This window comes from Lepidochelys olivacea, assembly GCF_965140295.1.
Source record: "Lepidochelys olivacea isolate rLepOli2 genome assembly, chromosome: 5".
Taxonomy (NCBI): domain Eukaryota; kingdom Metazoa; phylum Chordata; order Testudines; family Cheloniidae; genus Lepidochelys; species Lepidochelys olivacea.
In genome coordinates, this window is record NC_140415.1 from 129,087,309 (window position 1) to 129,112,011 (window position 24,703).

A 24,703-nucleotide genomic window follows, 5' to 3' on the forward strand; every position below is an offset into this window, starting at 1 on the left:
AAATGTGCACTGGAAAGGTACATACTACAATGAATATTGACTATCTAGCTGATAAATGTCAACATTCCTGAAAATCTTTGAGCATTTTTAAAATGTGGGATATACTCTGTGTAGTGTGTGACGAGTTCCTGTTATTTTTAATGGGATGTTGGAAAGTTCCTTTGTGATAGTTTGAAAAATAAATGGTTGTTTTTCTGTTTAAAAAAAAATCACCTGTGTATTGAGCTGTCAGATCTAGGTATTGTTCATTACCGGTAAGTATGAGAACAGTAAGTGTACCATGCAAGCACACCAGAATACGATAGCTTGCCCAACACCTGCTATTTCTGTTGGCTCCCCACTGGCCCTAATTAACCAGTCTAAACAGACTCTACTGTAGTCATGGAAAAAATTGAAACGGCATTGGAGGTAGCCTGGATTGTCTGGCTGAGCTGCAAGGTGCTTATAGAAGTCTATAAATTGTTCAAATTTGCAGTGAAAACCCGTCTCAGATCTGGTTCTTAAATCTGCTAGCTGTGTAGTTGGATAATTGTATTACACCTGTGAGGTGAAAGTGCAAGCGGGGTAAAGTACTATTAGATGTTCGGCTAGTGGCAATGACTGCGGAGACATGATGTTGTAATATACCGGTACGTTTGAAAGTGGGTCAGCTAGTACAGAGGTATGTTGTATTTTACTTGACAAAGGAAATGCGAGTCTGCACTGCATAGCGTATGGGCCTGTACTAGCACTGGGGGCGGTAGGTGAGAAGGAATGAAGAATTATTTAAAGACTAGGATGGATGTGTTTTTTTACCATGCTTAGGGGGAACAATTAAATCAAAAAGTTAAGGTGACACAAGAACAAATGGAGGTAAAGTGGCCAGGAATACCTTTAGGCTGGAAATTAGAAGGAGGCTTCTAACCATCAGAGGAGTGAGGTTCTGCAGGGCCAAACACCCCAACTAGCTTGAAGAGGGAAAGCTTGACAAGTTTATGAACAGGATGATAGGACAGGATTGCCTGCAGTAGCAGGGGACTGGACTTAATGACCTAGGAGATCCTGCCTAGTCTTATTTCCCTAGTTGAATTCCAGGTAAAATTTCTAGAAAAGGCTAAGACACTTAAGTATTTTTGTGAGTTTTACCCTCCAAATGTAACCTTACAGATGTCTTGTTCCTGATCCCCTCTGCCCCTCCCCCCCAGCCATGGTTTCATTTAAACTGAGGATGCTGTGAAATGGATGTCTCATGACATTTTGATAAATGTGGAACATTCTCTCAATTTATATAGAAAAACATTGTCTTTTTTATTTCAATCTAGCTAATCCTTTGGGAATTCTTACCGCTAACTTGCTGTCCCCTGCACTTGTGTCTGAAGAAAAAGATATACCACTGATGGTAAGCAAAAGCTGATTAATTAGTATGCAGCGTCATTTTGGTTTATATATTCAGTAGCATTGGAGTCAGGCAACCTGGTTACATGTCTTTGCTTTGGGTTTCCTAGCTTGGACTGTACGTCATCCCTGCAGTCACAGCCTGCATCCTAGCCACGGTTGGTGTTCACGACAAGGTCCCTCCAACTCCACCATCAGCAAGCGCCACATATTCCACCTCGCAGCCATTTTTCACAGGCTTGAAAATGGTAAGTGTCATGCAGAGAAGTAAGCCCTGGAATCAAACATAGCATCCTAGAACTGTAGGGCAGGACATGACCTTGAGAGGTCACCATGTCCAGCCCTCTATGCTGAGGCAGGAGCAAGTGTACATGCTGCCTGGCTTCCATGGTGTCATTGTCACCCTCAGCTATCCTGTTGTTGTGGGCAGGCCAGCAGGTGGGCGGGTGCTGAGATTTGTTGCCCAAGTAACTGGAACCTATTTTTTTAAACCTACATTCTGAACTTTGCAGCTTCTGAGAAATAAACCATACATCATCCTGATGGTCTGTTTTGGAGCAGGGATTGGGATGTTCACCTGCTTTTCGACTCTTCTGGAACAGATCCTGTGTGTAAAGGGGTATTCAAATGTAAGGCCTTTTTGCATCTTACGCATTATTTGTTATACGGTTGAAATGAACCTCCACTAATTAGTGATCAAAACAAGATGAAGCCACTTGATGTGGTGCACTTGTCTAAACTAGCTTATCAGTGTCTGAGATGTACCAGACTAGCATACATCAAGGTACATCATCAGTCTTTAAATACGATACGTTATCTGATGTTTAATTCGTATCCTTGGTTGGGTCACCACTTGTGAATGAAACTCTTCTCTTGCTGGATTTTACTTTGTAAAATAAAGGCTTTTAATTGATTGTAGAGGGGTTAAATGCAGCTAAATGCAGTCCCTTATGATCCTCTCCCAATATGCAAATATGGGGCAAAGGCTCAGACAGAGGTGAGAGGGAACTGGAAACTCAAAGCAAGGTGGACTGGGTTATTTCATTGCCGCATGTGTCCTTAGCCAAATGCACATGAGCAGAGGTGGTCACCTCTCGGCTACATTTATACCCTCCAATAAACATCTCCCCCAAAGCCCTCTCTTGTGGCTCAGCCTTGTATTTGTCTCCAGCACCTCAGTTTGTGCAGCATGCAGTCTCCAACCCAGCATGGTCACAGCAAAACTCATAAGTGCTCCCTCCATTGCAGTAGGTGATCCCAGGGCAATGGGAAGAGGATGTGAGCTATGAGTCCTTCTCCCTCAATTCCAGGCATGTTTAAAGGGAAGTTCGGAAGGCTGTGCATGGAAGGCCATACTGGCCCTGCTGGCTAAGGCGGCCAGATGGAGAATAAACAATGGTGTTCTGCATAGCTAGGCAAATCATGACAAAGCACAGGAGGAATGAGATGAGGAAACTCAGAAGGGAGATAAGGTTGAGGAGCACAACACACACACATGGGTACCACTGTACGTGGTTCTTTGTTCCTCTGTATTCATGAAACGTTGCCCTGCAAGTCGCTGTCTAGTAAAAACAGAGTAATATCGAAAATGGGTTTTTTACCTTTTGAGGTACACGACCACCACTTAAAGAAGCTCCTATCACATTCACTTAGAAAGCAGTAGTACATGCTTAAGAGTAACAGTTGTTTGCTCTGGGGGAAATCAAGCTCCACCGTTCTATGTATACAACGTTAAAATGACCAGCCTAGATGCACTTACCCAGTCTGCTTTTATCCGCATATGGTCTTACTCCACTCCCGTCTCTACGGGATCTGAGCATTTCCTCCGGACACCTTTTGGGATTGTCACCACCTGGGCCAGTTGCTTGCTATTCTAGATGCGTGTCCTGGGGAGGTTTTCAATATTGGTATGGATACAAAGGAAAAGCACGTTAAATAGACTGGTGGCCCACAGCCTACTGTTCATAAACCTGTCCGTGTGGTTAAATATTGGTAATGTAACTAACTCTCACCTCCTAATAGTAGTTGCTCAGACACTCATTTCTATTCCCCTGTAGTTCTTTGCAGGCCTGAATGGTGCATTGTTCACTGTGTTTGGGTTACTTGGCGCCTTCCTTCTGGGACTGTACGTCGACAAGACCAGAAAATTTATAGAATCCACCAAGGTCTGTTTCTGCCTGACTGCACTAGCCAGCATCGCATTTGCAGTAGTAAGTTCTGCGTCACACTTCCTCTTGTCTGCAAAGATGTAGTTAAAGCCCATTTCTGCAGCTGTCTGATAAAACATTCAGTAACTCCCAGTGACTTCAATCCGCTACTAGGTCACTTTCACTGACGACAATTCTGTTTATTAGGAATAGGGTTCTTTGTTACAATATAACTTGGGGGATTGTTCCCAACCGATTGGGGCAGTTCAATGAACACCATTTCCAGAATCTGCCACTAACTCAGTGTGCAACCTTGGAACCGTTGCCTTGTCTTCTTCAATCTGGAGCAATGGGGTTAATTTATTTAATTCCCAGGAACGTTGTGAGCATTAATTAACATCGGGGCAGTGCCTTGTGAGCATAAAGCATTTGAATTGCTAAGTATCATTAAACACCTAATCCTGCCTGCTGGCTCTGACAGTGGCCAATACCAGATGACCAAGGAAGGCAGGGAACTCTGTGTAATGCATCTAACTGGGCAGCCCATCCCACAGAGACCAGGGTTAGGGGAAGTCATCTCCTGAACTCAGCTAGAGATCAGTTTAGGCCCTGACGCATGAGTGTTAATGGCTTTTATCCCAGGTAGCGCACAAGTCCATACATTCAAAGATGATGGAAATGTTTGCCAGAGACAGCAAAGCCCTCCTACATGTGGAATTGCTCCAAGGGGAATCGAGCACAGGACTGTAAAGTAGACATGGCAAGCGTCAGGCCATTTTTGTGGGTACGGCTGGTGGCAGGCTCTTAGTTCTTCGATGGACTGATACTAGAGCACTAGATCCATAGCTTCTTCTGTCTCTAAAATCTCAACATGCTCCACAAACATGACTGAAATATGCCTCACAATACCCCTGTGAGTCGAGTACCTTTATAACCCCACTGTAAAGAGAGGCACAGTGACTCGCCTGACATTGTACAAGATGTCTGTGGCCAAGCTTCATTAGACCCCCAGATCTCTCAGTTGATGCCTTCTCCACAGGCGGATCCCTCCTTCCCTGAGGGGGTGATAAACACAGCATCCATCTGCACTCAGGCAGTAGAACCTCAGAGTTACACACTGACCGGTCAACCCCACACCTCATTTGGAACCAGAAGCGCGCAATCAGGCAGCAGCAGAGACCAAAAAGAAATGGCAGATACAGTATTGTGTTAAACATAAACTACCAAAAAAAAATAAAGGGAAAGTAGCATTTTTTTCTGCATAGTAAAGTTTCAGAGCTGTGTTGAGTCACGGTTCAGTTGTAAACTTTTGAAAGAACAGCCATAAGATTTTGTTCAGAGTTATTAACATTTCAGTCTTACGAACAACCTCCATTCCTGAGGGGTTCTACTATATAGATACAGAACGGAAGTGATGCTGATCCAGAAGAAACAAAAAACCACTTCCTAATATTGTACTAAAATGTTGGGGACGGTGAACTACTTAAGCTACTTAGAGCAGAGTTAGGTCTTTTTGCCACGTGTTTGTACAGCACCTTGCCCAATGGGGCTCTTGCCCAAGGCTGGGGTTCCTAGATGCTGTGACAACACAAACACCTCTGTTAAAATATTGCCATCCAAATCCATTGGGTACTCTGACAGTTTTGATGGATATTGTGGATGCACAGAGTCTTGGCAGGTCCCTGTCTGCCCAGTGCTCGTAAATCAGCATGTCTGGGCAGGATAGGCCATGTGTTTGGAGCATTCTGGCTACAGACATGCCAAAGAGTCCACCTAGTGTCTTTCTCTGCCTCACAACTCTCTGCACAGCACTGTCTCAAGTAGCGTCTGGAGAGAAATGAGACGTGTCAGGACCAACTGTGCAGAGGAAAGAGAAGGCCCTCTCCCCTGGAACCACCTGACTTACCAATTTAGCTCTTTTTTCAGTGGCTGGACTGGGCTCTACTTTTTACCACTCGCTCTGAGCTGGGGTGAGCTTGTTCCACGCTGAATTCATCAGAGCAGTTGATGGAATTGGTTTGGGGTTTTTCAAATGCCCCAGGGACACAGACAGAAAGAAACTGAACTTAAACCCTGGTAATTTTCTGAGCTCCCATCTCTCTGGAGGCCAAACTGAGCCTCCACTGGGTCATTGCCCCTGCACGAAACAAAAGCCTGACTTTCCAAAGTGCTGATTCCCCCCCCACACACACACACTCACACACACACTGCCCCAGCTCCATTGACGTCAGTAGGAGCTGCGGGGGCCAAGCATACAAGAAAACGAATGTCTCCATCCCCTAACACACAGTTCCATGCAAATAGGTCACATTTGAGAGCTTTAGGGAAGGTGGGGAGGCCGCCAACAGAAATGGTAAATACCGTGGACTTCATATTGGTGACTGCCTGATGTTGACTCGAAGCACCCCGCAGACTTGCCATGCAGCTGTGCTGATGTAATGCCTTGCCACTCTCTCTCACTGCAGATGTCTCAGTTCAGGAATCAAGCCATTCCACTGGCTCTGATCAGCTCGCTGTTTGGGTTCTTTGGCTTTTCTATCTACCCCATTGCTATGGAGCTAGCGGTAGAATGCTCCTACCCCGTGGGAGAGGGAACATCCACAGGCTTCATTTTTGTTTCAAGGTAAGTCACCTAGTCAGACTCAACAGAAATGTATGGTTTCAGAGTAACAGCCGTGTTAGTCTGTATTCGCAAAAAGAAAAGGAGTACTTGTGGCACCTTAGAGACTAACCAATTTATTTGAGCATGAGCTTTCGTGAGCTACAGCTCACTTCATCGGATGCATACCGTGGAAACTGCAGACCATGTAGTTCAGCCATCAACAGCAGCATCTTGCAGATAAAGAACAGCAGAGCGCTATGTTCTAGTCACATTACCAGTTTCTTCCACCTCCATTACCTACGACAATGAGTGAAGTCAATGCTGGTAGCAGCCAGCTGTCAGTATGTGGTCTGAGGTGGAAGGTAAAAGGATCCCAGCTGCTCTGAGAACGCTGGTTGATGCTGTACAGCTGATTCACTGCAACTGGCCGTGATAGTTTCATGTTGCTGGAGGGAGCTATTCAAAGGAGTCGCTGCAAAAGACAACTAGCTAGACGTAAAGAGAGCTGTGGGACTGGTGTATGGGAGGGGACAAAGAGAAAGTCCAGTGGGAGCTCAGGATCAGTCCCGCTCTGTGTGAAGTTCGGAAACAGCCTCTCTTAACAGCTAGCTTTGACACCTGTTGAGACAACACTGCCCCGTGCTTCAGTTTCTAGCCACTGGATCATGATGTACCTATCTCAGTCTAGCAGAGGGAGGCCTAACATGCCCCAATGACTGGAAGTTGAAGCTAAACAAATTCAGACTGGAAATATATCATACATTTGTAACAGTTTGGAACAATTTACCCAGGGGTGAAAGTAACTTAAAGGACTTACTGGTATGCTGGAGTCCTGAGCAGGGGGCGTGGCCTCAACCAGAAGAGGCGGGGCCTTTAAATACTCAGGGCCTTTAAATCAAGATTTAAAGGCCTCGGGGCTCCAGCTGTGGTAGCAGTGGCTGTGATCCCCTGGCCCCCAGAGCTACCAGCTGCAGAGGCGGCTGGGAGCCCCCTGGGCTCAGGGGCGATTTGAAGGGCCCAGGCCACCACTACCACAGCAGAGTCCCGGGCCCTTTAAATCGCCGACAGAGCCCCAGGGGCTCCCAGCTGCCACTGCTACCCCAGGGTTCAGGCGGATATTTAAAGGGCCTGGGGGTCCACTGCGGTAGCAGCGGCTGGAGCCCGGGGCCCTTTAAATCACTGCCGGAGCCTTGCCACTGCTACCCCAGGGCTCTGGCAGCGATGTAAAGGGCATGGGGCTCCGGCTGCCGAAGGGAGCCCCAGGCCCTTTAAATCACCAGCCTGGGGAAGTTGGTCTAGTCCGGCACGGCACACCAGCTCTTGCCGGTATGCCTTACTGGACCATACCGGCTTACTTTCACCTCTGAATTTACCAAAGGTCATGGTAGATTCTCCTTCACCAACCCTTTTAAAATCAGGATTGTATATTCTTCTAAAAAATCTGTTCTAGGAATTATTTTGGGGAAGTTCCTTTGCCTGTCATGCAGGAGGTCAGACTAGACAACCACTTCTGGTCTTGAAATCTACGAAGCTTTGAAAACCTACTTCCCCAGCAAAAAGAACAGATGATCCCTGAGCAGTGGGGAGAACTTCAAGGTGAAGCATAGAGGATGTTGCATATTGCTGTCCTACTGGCCCAGATTTGGTCAAAATGCTCCTCTGGGACAGACAGAAGTATGGTGGCATCCGTCATGAGTCAATCACACTTGGTCTTCCACTGGCTTAGATACCTATTTAATCAGTTAACGGGATTGGAACATTTCCTTCTACAGTCGCCTGGCTGTGTCTTGGGCAACGTGCTTTAGAGATAGGTTCTCCTTTAACGGGATGCAGTAGTGCTGAATTTACAATGGAGATTCTGACATTACTGCTCTGGGCTGTAGCCGGGGGTGCACTTGCCCACAGGCCAGGAGAAAGATTCAGGAAAACAAACACAGGGCACCCTCCAGAGTCTAAAGCAGGGATTACCAGACCTTTTCACAATTGGCCTCTCTGTTTGATTGGTTGTGTGGCTTGTTATGGCCCCACTCCAAGATGAGCAGGGTGGGAGCAAGTTTTTCTTCTGCTCAGTGGAGCAGTGGGGAAGAGAATTTTAAGCCTCTACCACTTGCCAAGCCACCACTTTTAACAGTCCAAAAGGGTGTGGTTTGACAGGAGGTGTGGTGGCAGCCGTGGCATCCTGTTATTCATACTCTAATGCATATCTCTGGGATGCAATCCTCCACACACTAGAAACACTGCCCTTTATGTAGGCTTGTGTGCTTGGTTAAGTGCTCGTGGTCTCTGCCTATTGTACATCTGTGTATAAAATTTTCAAAAGTACTACATTACTGGATGTTTGTTAATTGTATTCTTGTCTACACACGAGACAAAGGCTTAACCTAATAACTGCCTTTGGGTAGCTTCATCATACCAGACAAGGGGATGAAAGGCCCTTGGAGAATTAATCATAACTGTCCCCGTCCCCGCTTACAGATGAGAAGCTAGCTGTGCAAGGGGAGACTCCATCTGCCTGAGGGGTGGCCCTGCTTTGGCTATGGGACTGATGAATCAGGACTAGGAGATTAGCTCAATGATGGTTTGTCTCTGTGCAGTCAGATCCAAGGAGTGATCTTAATGCTTCTAGTGCAAGCCCTCACGGTGCAGATTTCCACGGCTCCATTCTCTACCTGTGACATTGAGGAAGGTGGAGCGTTAGACTGGACAGGTAAGTGCCCCCTTGTCTTAAAACGCATTGATGTGTATAACTGAGGGGTGTCCTACCCGATCCCCAGGCAGTCTATGACCAGAGTTCCTTACTGTGCCACGGAATGGATTCCTGTTGGAATATGCTTCATTACCATCCCTTGGGCTGACGCTGGGCTGGCAAACTGGGAGCCAGCAGCTATTTCTCACACCCCACTTGCTGGTGCTTCCCCTGCTGTCATTGCTATGACAGCAGTTTCCAGGTGGGAGGGTGGAATGAAAAGCCACGTCGGATGCCAATAATGTTGCTAAACAATCCAATTTAAACGGTTCCCTTCCTCCCACCCTGGAGAAGCCTGATCCCTTTTTGGAGCTTCATGTAACTGACTTGCAGTGCGTGCATGTCTCCAAACACTGCATGTCTCACGGGATCTCCAGCAGAACTCTGCAATTGCACAACTTGACAAAGCAGCAATACTAGGCACTACAAAACCGGGCAGCACGACACAGCCGTAACATGGTACAACAATGGAGACAATTCTGGGGGTGGGGGAGCTGGAACAGTGGAGTGAGGATGGAGGTGGCAAGGGGACGAGATGGGCTGGCCATGAGGCAGGGGCTAGCTGACCCACTATTAGCAACAGGAGCTGAGGGAGCTTCCTCAGAAGAAGAGCTATGGCGGTGCATTCTGCTGTGCTGCAATGGGGCATGAGCTCGTTTAGGAGCTGCAGAGCTGCTTAGGGAGCCCGGCTCTATGAAACCTTAGCCCTGCAACCCCTTTAGCTGATGCTGTTCCCAATGTGCCACTAACTCAGTCTTCATAATCTACTAGGATAGATAAACGCCATGTCCCCCAGTGCTGCAGCTGCATGGCTTGTCATGCCTGAACTTCCTAAAGAAACATGTGTGGACCTAGTGTCCCTCACCAGCTAGAAGTAGACAGGCAGCAGGAAGGAAAGCCTGTAGCAGATACTGGACCTGCCGGCAGTCCTACAGCAATGACACAAACAAGCATTAACACCAGAGCAGACAACAAAATCATCCAGGACTGCCTAATAGATTTTGCTTTTCCATCGCAGCATCACCTTCCTTAGATGCAAGTTGGGCATACGGCTGTTAGCTGCAGAGTGCATTTAGTTGAAAGCATAGTTGGCCTGTATATGCCAGCAAACTGTCCTTTCGTGTTACAGAACAAACTGCGTTAAAAGTGTGTTGCTTGGGTTGCAAAGTCAAGCAGGCCAAAGGTGGGGAATGCGAGATTTAGTTGCCCGTGTAACCTTAATTCTGCCCATCGGGTATCCATCCTGTGCATGAATGAGGCAGGGGTCCTGTAGGAAAAAGTGTGATCATGTAATTAGACTATTGTAATGCACACACACAAGGGGCAGAATTAAGGTTGCACAGGCAACCTTGATTCTAGCATTTCCTAATTTTTGAGTGCTTTAACTGCACCCTAATCAACTCCTTGTTCTTATAACAGTTTTTCTAATGTAATTTCCTAGTTTGTTTACCTTTTAAAAATATTCTGTGATGTGCAGCAGTTTTGCATCCCTGCCCATCCTGGCTAATGGGGGAGGGATAGCTCAGTGGTTTGAGCATTGGCCTGCTAAACCCAGGGTTGTGAGTTCAATCCTTGAAGGGGGCCATTTAGGGATCTGGAGCAAAAATTGGGGATTGGCCCAATTGGACCTCCTGAGGTCCCTTCCAACCCTGATATTCTGTGATTCTATGATTAATAGCCATTGATGGATGTATCCTCCATGCAAATGGAACAGTTCTTGGAGGGTGTTCCTGAGGAAATAGAAAGGTACATCCTAGATGGGAAACCCAAAACTGTAATCGAGGCAGGGGAGATTGGAGCCAAATGGGTGGAGGTGGCAGAGAAGAAAAAAACTGGTCGCAGTTGGAACGGATACCAGAAGGGACAACCTCTTACCAGGGGCTGCCCAAGGCCCCACCTACCCCCCAAGGAACCCTCCAGCCACCTTATCGTCCCGCCACACTGTTCTCCAGCAACCCACCTCGCCCCAGTGACCCATCAGCTGGACGATGTTTTAAATGTAACGAGCCAGGGCATTTGGGCCCAACTGCCCCAAGAACCCCAACAGATTACAGTTCATTGCACCGGAATCACACCAAAGGTCCTCAGGCCCAGATACCTCCCAGATACCCTTGGAGCAGAGGGAAACTGTGAGTGTGGGCGGGAAGAAGGGCACCGCATGGAGGGACACTGGAGCACAAGAGTCAGCTATCCATGCTTCCTTAGTGGACGCCAATTTAATCAACCCAGAGATCCAAGTGATGATTCAACCCTTCAAGTCCAACTCTTTCAATTTGCCTACAGCCAAGTTGCCTGTCCAGTACCAGGGCTGGTCAGGAACATGGACTTTTGCAGTCTATGATGATTATCCCATCCCCATGCTGTTGGGGGAAGACTTGGCCAATCATGTGAAGTGGGCCAAGAGGGTGGGAATGGTCACCTGCAGCCAGGCTAAACAAGCCATGACACCTAGCTCTGTTCATAGTGTTGCCGGCACCCAGTGCCAAGAGGCTAAACAACAGCTTGAGTTGGTTCGCTACCCGGTGTGCTACACCCAATAATCACAACGGGGTGGAGAAGCAGAAAAGTTTATTTGCAGCTGCAAAAAGGTATAGGGAGAATAGAATCTCAAATCCTGCACACAGAGCAGGAAGTTACACAGGCTTTTATACAACCTTTTTTCCAGCATACTTATCCAATAGCAAGCTGCTCCAAGTATCCATATAGCCAGCCAATCCAGTTCCCAGCTAGTTCCCTTGTTCTCTGTATCATTTGTTAAACTATACATAAAGCTGCTTTATTCAGCATTGTTCTCCCATATCTGCCCTGTTCGGCCTTGCTTACTTTCAGGCAGTCTGACTCTGCAACATATTGTTGCAGATCCTCAGCATAACTGCTGTGAGCGCCTCCAGGCCGGGGGGCCAAGGACACTAGGGCCTAGTACGCAGAGCTGCTGCGAGTGCCTCCAGGCAAGGGGGGGCCAAGGACACTTGGGCCTAGTGCAAAGGGGCTTCATCGACTCTTGTGGTCTTCCATCCCCTCGAGTTACCTAATGGCCATGCCCCAGTGTCCCCAACAACTTCCTCCTTTGAGAACACTCAACAACCTTGGCTCTGAGTTTTCTCAGTTGGGCTACTTATTTCTTTACAATAGGACTTTGCATAAGCACTTTGTGATAGCCCTGAAGAGAATGACTTATTAACTTCTGCAAAAGGGCCCTAACACATGATACTGAACAGCATAATACCAGTAATACAAGCAATACAGGAAAGAGAAGTTTCAATAACAGGCTAAATAAACCACCAAGCCAAGACGACAAACTCCAGCCTGAAAACAAGATTTGCAACCAATCGCTCTCTGGGGCAGTATAGGCAACCTGTGCTCTGGCTCGGGCATGGGCCTCAGCCTTTACCACCTTTTCATAGATCTCATAACTGCTATCATTTACATATACACAACATCGGGGCCCGATGAGGGAACCAACCCCTCCTTGGGATGCCAAGAGATAGTCCAAAGCCAGCCTGTTTTGGAGGGAAAACGTCCTGAGCTGCTGTACCTCTTTCTTTAGGCCACTTTCTCAAGTACCATTTGCAGCCTTACAGTATAGCGGCCTATGCATGCCATGGCTGGCCCGGTAAACAGTGGCACTATTCCCAGTACAGAGCACCCTACAAGCTTCTCGGTTGTGAGGGAATTCTTCATATTGCTCTCCAATGCCGTAGTCAGTCATTGCAGGGTCTTTTCTCGTGACTCAACAGAGGTGTCTCGGGCATTTCTAATCTTTCCTTTGGGCAGTGTGGCAGTTATTGACAGATGAGGAACTCCATGAGCTATATAACAGCTACCTGTCCAATTGGGTGGCAGCACCTTGTAAGCCTTTCGGCCACATACAAAATAGTGACCTTGTAGGGCCCAGTAAGGACTGTTTTTTTTAGAGGATTCCTGGGATATTTAAGGCTGCTTTGGCTGCTTTTCCAAACAGTTCATATGCCCCTAAGGGGGCATCCCATCCTCCTGATTGGGTACAAGTGGGGGCGTTTCTAATTGTGCCATTCAAATTACGCTCGCCATAGGGACCACTACAAACCCACCATTGGCTTGCTACATTGGAGATATTAACTGGACGGCAAGTTATATTTCCAAACCTTTCTTTTGTGGTAAGAGTATTTGTAAGAGTTTCCCTAAAAGGGGAGGAACCATTACACCCACACTGTTGGCCTCCCCATTTGGTCTTTATCCTATACCCATCAGCCCACTGTGTAATAACACAGGAGCTTTTTCCCACAGGACGACCACAGTGATCAGACTGGTTTCGGGTAAAACATAACACTCCCTCAGTGAGTACTGCAACTGAATACTCCTGGTCCTGAGAGGTGGCTTGCTGTAAAGAAGTCTTATTCCAGAACGGCGAGTCCGTTCTTTCCTGCTCTTTGGTGGCAGCTAATTCTGCTAGGGTCAAGGGCAGCAAGTCAAGGGGCATTCCCGTTTTGGGGGACAGTGGAGTTGGAGCACATACCCAGCAATCAGTCTGGTTTGTTAAAGTAGCAACATGGTGTGCAAGCGAAACAAAGGAGTTATGCTTCCGATATGCACAGTTTGGAAATAACAATACAGAGAATAACAATGTTACCCAATTAATTATCACCAGAGTCTTTTCAACCCAGGGTCTCCAGTACCTGGGTGGGCCCATTTTAGCATAAAGGTGCCTGCTATTTGTGTCTTTTAAACAGTAGCTTTAGCCCGAGATCATCACTAGATGAGGAGTCAGCAGGTTGACGGTCCACTGTTCTGCTGACAAGGGGGCAGGTACTGCCTTCAGACGAGAGTGATGGATCCAGTTCTTGTGTCCCTCGATCTTTGCCGCTTTATGGGAGATCAGCAGGATGGTATAGGGTCCTTTCCACTTTTCCTGGAGAGGCTCGTCTTTCCAGGTACAAACAAGCACAGAGTCACCGGGCTGTAAGGAGTGGATGGGAGAGTCCAAGGGGAGAGGCTGGGAATCCTTGGTATACCTGTGAAGAGAGAAGAGAACAGCAGACAGGGAACACATATACTGTGACAAAAAAACATTACCCAGCTCCCATTCCCCTGACAGAACCGGGATGCCATTCATAGGCCATGCCCTTCCAAACATAATTTCAAAGGGACTAAGCCCTAATCTACCCTTTGGGAGAACGCGGATACGAAGTAGGACAAGGGGCAAAGCATCAGGCCATTGCAGTGAGGCTTCTTGGTGCACTTTTGAGAGATGCCGTTTAAGGGTCTGATTGGTATGCTCCACTACACCACTGGCTTGCAGTCTCCAGGGCGTATGGAGTTTCCAGGGGATCTGTAAGGCATGTAAGATGCTTTGAATGATTTTTGACGTGAAGTGTGTCCCGTTGTCAGATTCCATCCACGGGGGGAGTCCAAAGCGAGGAATGATCTCCTTAACAAACTTGGGGGCCACTGTTCTGGCAGTGCAATTACGGCATGGGAAGTTTTCTGGCCATCCGCTGAACTGATCCACTATGACAAGGAGATATTTGAATGCTTGGGTCCAGGGAAATTCAGTAAAGTCTATTTGCCACACTTGTCCGGGGCCCGGAGTGGGTTCTAGGGCAGCTGGTGGCACAGGATGTCCCGGTCGGGGGTTATTCTTTTGGCAGACTAAGCAGTCCGCTTGTACCTGGGCAGCCAGGGGTTGGAGTCCGGAAGTGATAAAGTATTTTCCCATTAGCTGGATAAGTGCTTCCCTTCCATCATGAGTGGTTTGATGTAGTTTCTGCAGCACTGGCCGGATCAGGCCCTTTGGTAAGAGGACCTTCCTTTCTGGGGAATGGAGCCATCCCTCCTTTTCCCGGAGACCGAGTTTGTCAGTTAGCTGTCTCTCCTCCCCAGAGTACTGAGGGGTTGGAAGCTCCCCTACTGATGGGATAAGGGCATGCATATGGGCGTTCTCAGTCTGAGGGGATGGCAGGGTGGCAGCATGCTTAGCCTCTCTATCTGCCCGGGCGTTACCTCTGGCCACATCTTGATCCTCCCTTTGATGGGCTTTACAGTGTACCACCGCCGCTTCTGAGGGAAGTTGTACGGCTTCTGGGAGCTGGAGGATTTGGGGCCTGTACTTGACTGGGGAGCCTTGGGCTGTCAGCATTCCCCTTTGCTTCCATAGGCTAGCATGAGTATGCAGCACACCAAAAGCATACGTTGAATCAGTAAAAATGTTGACCCGCTTTCCTTTTGACAGTTCAAGTGCACGGGTCAGGGCTATTAGTTCGGCAAGCTGGGCAGAGGTCCCAGCAGGCAAACCTTCAGCTTCCACAGTGTCATGGAGGGTCACAACAGCATAACCCTCCCTCCTTTGCCCAGTACTGCTACCATCAGTGTACCACTCATAATCTGCATTTGGGAGGGGTACATCCTTTAAATCCGGACAGCTGGAGTACTGGACATCTATGAGCTCTAAACAGTCATGTTTCTGTTCCTCTGTTTCTGGCAAGAGAGTGGCTGGGTTAAGGGAGGGGCAAGGCTGTAGGGTGACTTCAGAGTTCTCTAACAGCTTAGCCTGGTACCGAGCAATCCAAGCCTGGGTGAGCCAGAGCCCACCCTTTGCATCCAATAAGCCTTGGACCATATGGGGAGTATAGATTTGCATAACCCCTCCCAATGTTAGCTTCTCGGCTTCCTCAAGCACTAGGGCAGTAGCTGCGACCACCCGTAAACATGCCGGCCAACCCTTTGCAACCTGATCCAGTTGCTTAGAAAAATAAGCCACGGGATGTCTCCATGCTCCTAACAGCTGTGTGAGCTCTCCTAGGGCCACCCCCTTTCGTTCATGTACATACAACTGAAACAGCTTAGAGAGATCCGGCAGGCCCAGAGCCGGGGCTTCCATCAATTTTCTTTTCAGGATTTTAAATGCCCTGCCAGCCTCTGGGGTCCAACAGAAGGGGTCATGATCTGCTCCTTTTACACAGTCGTACAGGGGTTTAGTCCACAGTCCAAACTCTGGGATCCATATCCTGCAAAAGCCTGCCATACCCAGAAATGCCCTGAGCCACTTACAATTACTTGGGGTAGGAACTTGACAGATAGCTTCCTTTCCCTTTTTTTTTTTTTCCCGCTTGAACGCTGACGCTCCCCTTGCCTGTAACCTGATTCCTTTACCTCAGACAACAGAGTTCTCAGGAGGATATTACAGTTGTCCCAATCCAGCTTATGACTACTAAGGCACCCTTCAAAGACTGAAATAAACCTGCTTGGGTTCGTTGAGAATTCCCCAGCCTGTGTTTTAAAAGCTGCTAAGTCTATTGGATTGAATGGCACATGGGTGTAAACTTACATAGTGGTAGCCTGACGTCCGTCTGCCCCTGGGCAAGCCACAACAGTCTCTGTAAGCAAAGGATAGAGTCCCACCGAGGGGGCAATCTCTGTAACCCGAGGCATCCTACCCTTATAAGGTGGCGGTGTGGGGGCCGAAGGGGACACATGGGTGACTTTAATTTTCCTGATATCTGCTGGGAGAGCAGTACAGCGGTGCATAGACAATCCAGGAAGTTTTTGGAAAGCATAGGGGACAATTTCCTGGTGCAAGTGCTAGAGGAGCCAACTAGGGGGGGAGCTTTTCTTGACCTGCTGCTCACAAACCGGGAAGAATTAGTAGGGGAAGCAAAAGTGGATGGGAATCTGGGCGGCAGTGACCATGAGTTGGTTGAGTTCAGGATCCTGACACAGGGAAGAAAGGTAAGCAGCAGGATACGGACCCTGGACTTCAGGAAAGCAGACTTCGACTCCCTCAGGGAACGGATGGGTAGGATCCCGTGGGGGACTAACATGAAGGGGAAAGGAGTCCAGGAGAGCTGGCTGTATTTCAAGGAATCCCTGTTGAGGTTACAGGGACAAACCATCCCGATGTGTCGAAAGAATAGTAAGTATGGCAGGCGACCAGCTTGGCTTAACGGTGAAATCCTAGCAGATCTTAAGCATAAAAAAGAAGCTTACAAGAAGTGGAAGACTGGACATATGACCAGGGAAGAGTATAAAAATATTGCTCGGGCATGTAGGAATGAAATTAGGAGGGCCAAATCGCACCTGGAGCTGCAGCTAGCGAGAGATGTCAAGAGTAACAAGAAGAGTTTCTTCAGGTATGTTGGCAACAAGAAGAAAGCCAAGGAATGTGTGGGCCCCTTAATGAATGAGGGAGGCAACCTAGTGACAGAGGAGGTGGAAAAAGCTAATGTACTCAATGCTTTTTTTGCCTCTATCTTCACAAACAAGGTCAGCTCCCAGACTGCTGTGCTGGGCATCACAACATGGGGAATAGATGGCCAGCCCTCTGTGGAGAAAGAGGTGGTTAGGGACTATTTAGAAAAACTGGATGTGCACAAGTCCATGGGGCCGGATGAGTTGCATCCGAGAGTGCTAAAGGAACTGGCGGCTTTGATTGCAGAGCCATTGGCCATTATCTTTGAAAACTCATGGCGAACGGGGGAAGTCCCGGATGACTGGAAAAAGGCTAATGTAATGCCAATCTTTAAAAAAGGGAAGAAGGAGCATCCTGGGAACTACAGGCCAGTAAGCCTCACCTCAGTCCCCGGAAAAATCATGGAGCAGGTCCTCAAAGAATCAATCCTGAAGCACTTACATGAGAGGAAAGTGATCAGGAACAGTCAGCATGGATTCACCAAGGGAAGGTCATGACTGACTAATCTAATCACCTTCTATGATGAGATTACTGGTTCTCTGGATGAAGGGAAAGCAGTGGATGTATTGTTTCTTGACTTTAGCAAAGCTTTTGACACAGTCTCCCACAGTATTCTTGTCAGCAAGTTAAGGAAGTATGGGCTGGATGAATATAAGGTGGGTAGAAAGCTGGATAGATTGTCAGGCTCAACGGGTAGTGATCAATGGCTCCATGTCTAGTTGGAAGCCGGTGTCAAGTGGAGTGCCCCAGGGGTCGGTCCTGGGGCCGGTTTTGTTCAATATCTTCATAAATGATCTGGAGGATGGTGTGGATTGCACTCTCAGCAAATTTGCGGATGACACTAAACTGGGAGGAGTGGTAGATACGCTGGAGGGGAGGGATAGGATACAGAGGGACCTAGACAAATTGGAGGATTGGGCCAAAAGAAATCTGATGAGGTTCAATAAGGATAAGTGCAGGGTCCTGCACTTAGGACGGAAGAACCCAATGCACAGCTACAGACTAGGGACCGAATGGCTAGGCAGCAGTTCTGCGGAAAAGGACCTAGGGTGACAGTGGACGAGAAGCTGGATATGAACCAGCAGTGTGCCCTTGTTGCCAAGAAGGCCAATGGCATTTTGGGATGTATAAGTAGGGGCATAGCGAGCAGATCGAGGGACGTGATTGTTCCCCTCTATTCGACATTGGTGAGGCCTCATCTGGAGTACTGTGTCCAGTTTTGGGCCCCACACTACAAGAAGGATGTGGATAAATTGGAAAGAGTCCAGCGAAGGGCAACAAAAATGATTAGGGGTCTGGAACACATGAGTTATGAGGAGAGGCTGAGAGAACTGGGATTGCTTAGTCTGCAGAAGAGAAGAATGAGGGGGGATTTGACAGCTGCTTTCAACTACCTGAAAGGGGGTTCCAAAGAGGATGGTTCTAGACTATTCTCAGTGGTGGAAGAGGACAGGACAAGGAGTAATGGTCTCAAGTTGCAGTGGGGGAGGTTTAGGTTGGATATTAGGAAAAACTTTTTCACAAGGAGGGTGGTGAAACACTGGAATGCGTTGCTTAGGGAGGTAGTGGAATCTCTTTCCTTGGAGGTTTTTAAGGTCAGGCTTGACAGAGCCCTGGCTGGGATGATTTAGTTGGGTATGGGTCCTGCTTTTGGCCAGGGGGTTGGACTAGATGACCTCCTGAGGTCCCTTCCAACCCTGATATTCTATGATTCTATGCCATTACAGTGGGGGTGGGGGTCTGGGGACTAACATTAGCTACTACTGAACCAGTCGGAGTCAGATTACAGCTCTGCAGAATTACAGCTCTGTTCTATTTCTTAAAGCCATAAACACTTGTGCATACAAAAATTTCAATTCCATTTTCCCATTCACTGACAAAACAAAACTAATTGGAGGATCGTGTTGTAATTAATTGACCCTCCTGGTAGCCACCACTTCTGGTCCTCTAGTTGATATTGAGGCCAGTCAACTTTACAGAATCATTTTAATTGGCTCTTAGTCATCGGATCTGCACCAAATACCTTCCAGTTTGCTTGAATGCATTTTAGGGGCATAAACCGTGCCCTAACCCCCGAGCTCTGTCCCTGTCCCATACCTACAGGGTAACTCTGGGCGTCCCCAGTTTCCAACAGAGCATACAATCCGGATTTCAAAAGGTTCCTACCTTATGCAAGGGACCGGTTCTTCACCATCGTCCACAGCTGCTTCTCCACTATATGAATGCGTTGCACCGTTGTGCCCTCCGGGGTCGATCAAATCACGTCTCCTCCAAGGCTCCCGATGAACTCACCAGTGCGCGCTGGGCGTCGGTTCTCGCCGCAATCCTCGACCTCCAGGAGGGGTCCGGGCAAGGCTAAATAGCAGCCTCGTCGCCCACCCAAGGACGCCAAAAGCTGTTGCCGGTACCCAGTGCCAAGAGGCTAAACAACAGCTTGAGTTGGTTCGCTACCCGGTGTGCTACACCCAATAATCACAACGGGGTGGAGAAGCAGAAAAGTTTATTTGCAGCTGCAAAAAGGTACAGGGAGAATAGAATCTCAAATCCTGCACACAGAGCAGGAAGTTACACAGGCTTTTATACATCCTTTTTTCCAGCATACTTATCCAATAGCAAGCTGCTCCAAGTATCCATATAGCCAGCCAATCCAGTTCCCAGCTAGTTCCCTTGTTCTCTGTATCATTTGTTAAACTATACATAAAGCTGCTTTATTCAGCATTGTTCTTCCATATCTGCTCTGTTCGGCCTTGCTTAGTTTCAAGCAAAAATCCTGGTATGATAAACATGCCAGAGAGCGTTCCTTCAAAGTAGGAAACCAGGTCATGGTCTTAAAGGCGCTCCAGGCCCATAAAATGGAAGCATCGTGGGAAGGGCATTCACGGTCCAGGACCGCCTGGGAGATGTTAATTATCTCATAGCATTCCCCACCTCCAATCGAAAGGATTCTCTAAAGCCCTTTTATTCCAGAGAATTAAAGGTGTGTCAGTTTACAGCCCAGGGAGGAGATGACGCTGAGTGGCCTGAAGGTGTCTACTATGAAGGGAAAAGTGCAGGTGGCATGGAAGAGGTGAACCTCTCCATGACCCTTGGGCGTATGCAGTGACAGCAGATCCAGGAGCTGTGCACTAGCTACGTGCCAACGTTCTCAGCCACCCCAGGACTGACTGAACGGGCATACCACTCCATTGACACAGGTAATGCTCGCCCAATTAAAGTCCAACCTTACTGGGTGTCTCCTCAAGCTAAACTGCTATAGAACTGGAGATCCAGGATATGTTACAGATGGGTGTAATCCGCCCCTCTGGAAGTGCATGGGCATCTCCAGTGGTTCTAGTTCCCAAACCAGATGGGGAAATATGTTTTTGCGTGGACTACCGTAATCTAAATGCTGTAACTCACCCAGACAACTATCCAATGCCACGCACAGATGAACTATTAGAGAAACCCAATGCACAGCTACAGACTAGGGACCGAATGGCTAGGCAGCTGTTCTGCGGAAAAGGACCTAGGGGTGACAGTGGACGAGAAGCTGGATATGAGTCAGCAGTGTGCCCCTGTTGCCAAGAAGGCCAATGGCATTTTGGGATGTATAAGTAGGGGCATAGCGAGCAGATCGAGGGACGTGATCGTTCCCCTCTATTCGACATTGGTGAGGCCTCATCTGGAGTACTGTGTCCAGTTTTGGGCCCCACACTTCAAGAAGGATGTGGATAAATTGGAGAGAGTCCAGCGAAGGGCAACAAAAATGATTAGGGGACTGGAACACATGAGTTATGAGGAGAGGCTGAGGGAGCTGGGATTGTTTAGCCTGCAGAAGAGAAGAATGAGGGGGGATTTGATAGCTGCTTTCAACTACCTGAAAGGGGGTTCCAAAGAGGATGGCTCTAGACTGTTCTCAATGGTAGCAGATGACAGAACGAGGAGTAATGGTCTCAAGTTGCAGTGGGGGAGGTTTAGATTGGATATTAGGAAAAGCTTTTTCACTAAGAGGGTGGTGAAACACTGGAATGCGTTACCTAGGGAGGTGGTAGAATCTCCTTCCTTAGAGGTTTTTAAGGTCAGGCTTGACAAAGCCCTGGCTGGGATGATTTAACTGGAAATTGGTCCTGCTTTGAGCAGGGGGTTGGACTAGATGACCTTCTGGGGTCCCTTCCAACCCTGATATTCTATGATTCTATGATTCTAAACTGGGACGGGCCCAGTTCATCTCTACCTTGGACTTAACCAAGGGGTACTGGCAGGTACCGCTAGATGAATCTGCCAAGGAAAGGTCAGCCTTCACCACACATCTCGGGCTGTATGAATTTAATGTACTCCCTTTCGGGCTGCGAAATGCACCCGTCACCTTCCAAAGACTTGTAGATGGTCTCCTAGTGGGATTAGGAGAATATGCAGTCGCCTACCTTGACGATGTGGCCATATTTTCGGATTCCTGGGCAGAACACCTCTACAAAAGGTCTTTGAGCACATAAGGGAGGCAGGACTAACTGTTAAGGCTAAGAAGGGTCAAATAGGCCTAAACAGAGTGACTTACCTTGGACACCAGGTCGGTCAAGGAACTACCAACTCCCTACAGGCCAAAGTGGATGCTATCCAAAAGTGGCCAGTCCCAAGGTCAAAGAAACAGGTTCAATCCTTCTTAGCCTTGGCCGGTTATTACAGGCGATTTGTACCGCAAAACAGCCAAATTGCCGCCCCATTAACAGACCTAACCAAAAAGAAACAGCCAAATGCCGTTTAGTGGACAGAAGAGTGTCAGAAGGCCTTTAACCATCTTAAAGCAACACTCATGTCTGACCCTGTACTAAGGGCCCCAGACTTTGACAAGCCGTTCCTAGAAACCACAGATGCATCCGAGCGTGGTGTGGGAGCAGTTTTAATGCAGGAAGGACCGGATCAAGAATTCCACCCTGTAGTTTTTCTCAGCAAAAAACTGTCTGAGAGGGAAAGCAACTGGTCAGTCAGTGAAAAAGAATGTTACGCCATTGTCTACGCTCTGGAAAAGCTACGCCCATATGTTTGGGGACGGCGTTTTCACCTGCAAACCGACCATGGTGCACTGAAGTGGCTTCACACCGTCAAAGAAAATAACAAAAAACTTCTTCGGTGGAGTTTAGCTCTCCAAGATTTTGATTTCAAGATACAACACATCTCAGGAGCTTCTAACAAAGTGGCTGATGCACTCTCCCATGAAAGTTTCCCAGAATCAACTGGTTAAAATCGTCCTTGAGATGTGGAAAATATTGTTAGTCTTTATGTACTTGGTAGTATATTTAGAGGTGCATGTGTCATATTAACTCTTTTTTCCAGGAAGAAATCCCAGCCAGCGTTTCACCCTAGGTGTGATTTGGGGGATGTGTCATAAATATAAAGGGAATGGTAAACCCCTTTAAAATCCCTCCTGGCCAGAGGAAAAATCCTCTCACCTGTAAAGGGTTAAGAAGCTAGGATAACCTCGCTGGCACCTGACCAAAATGACCAATGAGGAGACAAGATACTTTCAAAAGCTGGGGGCAGGAAAAAACAAAGGGTCAGTCTGGGTGATGCTTTTGCCACGGACAGAACAGGAATGGAGTCTTAGAACTTAGTAAGTAATCTAGCTAGATATGCGTTAGATTATGATTTCTTTAAATGTCTGAGAAATTAAGTTGTGCTGAATAGAATGAATATTCCTGTCTGTGTGTCTTTTTTGTAACTTAAGGTTTTGCCTAGAGGGATTCCCTATGTTTTGAATCTAATTACCCTGTAAGGTATCTACCATCCTGATTTTACAGAGGTGATTCTTTTTACTGTTTCGTCTATTAAAATGTTTCTTTTCAAGAACTGAATGCTTTTTTCATTGTTCTAAGATCCAAGGGTTTGGGTCTGTGGTCACCTATGCAAATTGGTGAGGATTTTTACCAAACCTTCCCCAGGAAGTGGGGTGCAAGGGTTGGGAGGATTTTGGGGGGAAAGACGTTTCCAAACAACATTTTCCCAATAAACCCAGATAAACGTTTGGTGGTGGCAGTGGAAGTCCAAGGGCAAAGGGTAAAATAGTTTGTACCTTGGGGAAGTTTTAACCTAAACTGGTAAAAGTAAGCTTGGGGGGTTTTCATACAGGTTCCCACATCTGTACCCTAGAGTTCAGAGTGGGGAAGGAACCTTGACAAGTGACGTTCACTTTCTAACGTGGTTATTTCTTTGTATACAGTTTCCACGCTGGTGATGGCTGGAGCATGCAGTGTTGTAGCCTGCTTCTATGTTATCTTCTTCCACTCCGACTACAAGAGACTCCATGCCGAAGCATCGAATGCCACCTCAGTCAACAAAATTGGAATAGAAGCAACAGCTCCTGAAGCCTAAAATGTCTTATTTACAACTGTACACTAGAATGCTGGGAAAAAAGGACTAATCTCTGTGGGAAAGGGCCAGTCACACCTGTGCATTCAGCTGGCACGCTGGGGCCCCAAGCCTGGTATGGATCTTATAGGTGCTACGACAATACAAATGCTACACCAAGTTTGATGACAGAGGAGCTGGAGTGTTGTCTGTCCCTGTGGTTCTCCACCACAGCCCAAGCTGGGCTTTTAGGACAAGATGCAAGGGAGGGGGATTTGTGCTATTTGGATCTTGCTAAAGTGATTAAAAGAACCAAAGATGGATTGGACATCTACAGAGATAAGAATATTTAGTTGAAATAGTAATGCTGAAGTATTGCAAGGGAGATAAACCTCACGTTTCAGGAGTTAAGGCCATTGTTTAAATACTAGAGGTTGGGGTGAGAGAAGTGGGGAGTGGGGTGGGGCAGTTTGTCTGTACCTACACTGCATCTTCCTCTGAGGTATCTGCTGCTGGCCACTGCTAGAGACAGAACACTGGCCTCGAAGGACCATGGTTCTGATCAGTATGACAATTCTGATGGCTTGGGGTGACCTTTCATCAAGGGATGGGGGTAGTAAAAACTGGGCAGGTGGGTTTTATCTTTGCCTGCTGCTGGTTTGTTCAATGTTCTGTAAGCTCCGATGCTGGGCACAGCACATGCTTCTAAAATCACCTGCAGCATCTTTACCAGTAGACATGCGAGGGACAGCCCTGATATTTAAGCACCAAATGTAAAGGAGAATTGACCCTCCCCCCCGCTCCCGGAGAAGGAGAGATTAAGAGTCAGCGCATGTTACGAGACTGGGTTTTATACCACCCTCACTCCACCCACTCACCTGCCATATGGTTAGTGGTGCAGAATTCATTTCTAGCCTGTTGCTGAACCTTAACCTTAACACAAACCCTTGAGCGGATCACTGCGGACTATGTGGCTCTGGGAAGAAGGATAAAGGAGTTTGAGGCACAAGTGGTGTTCTCGTCCATCTTCCCCGTAGAAGGAAAAGGCTGGGATAGGGACCGTCAAATCGTGGAAGTCAACGAATGGCTACGCAGGTGGTGTTGGAGAGAAGGCTTTGGATTCTTTGACCATGGGATGGTGTTCCATGAAGGAGGAGTGCTGGGCAGAGACGGGCTCCACCTGACGAAGAGAGGGAAGAGCATCTTTGCGAGCAGGCTGGCTAACCTAGTGAGGAGGGCTTTAAACTAGGTTCACCAGGGGAAGGAGACCAAAGCCCTGAGGTAAGTGGGAAAGCGGGATACCGGGAGGAAGCACAGGCAGGAATGTCTGTGAGGGGAGGGCTCCTGCC

The 24,703-nt window shown here is 47.7% G+C and overlaps 1 protein-coding gene across 2 annotated transcripts in view; it reads left to right on the forward strand.

The window, feature by feature from the left end:
• SLC49A3 (solute carrier family 49 member 3) overlaps positions 1-23,688 on the forward strand; it is a 43,557-nt gene extending 19,869 nt beyond the window's left edge. The window contains exons 4-10 of one of the 2 annotated variants that reach the window (XM_084627880.1): positions 1,302-1,378; positions 1,485-1,622; positions 1,887-2,003; positions 3,432-3,584; positions 5,987-6,144; positions 8,718-8,830; positions 23,227-23,688. In XM_084627880.1, the coding sequence (XP_084484006.1) occupies positions 1,302-1,378; positions 1,485-1,622; positions 1,887-2,003; positions 3,432-3,584; positions 5,987-6,144; positions 8,718-8,830; positions 23,227-23,378 (908 nt within the window). In that variant the 3' untranslated portion in view covers positions 23,379-23,688. The remainder of the gene's footprint in view (positions 1-1,301; positions 1,379-1,484; positions 1,623-1,886; positions 2,004-3,431; positions 3,585-5,986; positions 6,145-8,717; positions 8,831-23,226) is intronic. The other variant, XM_084627881.1, reaches the window with a different exon arrangement.
• Positions 23,689-24,703: the final 1,015 nt, after the last annotated feature.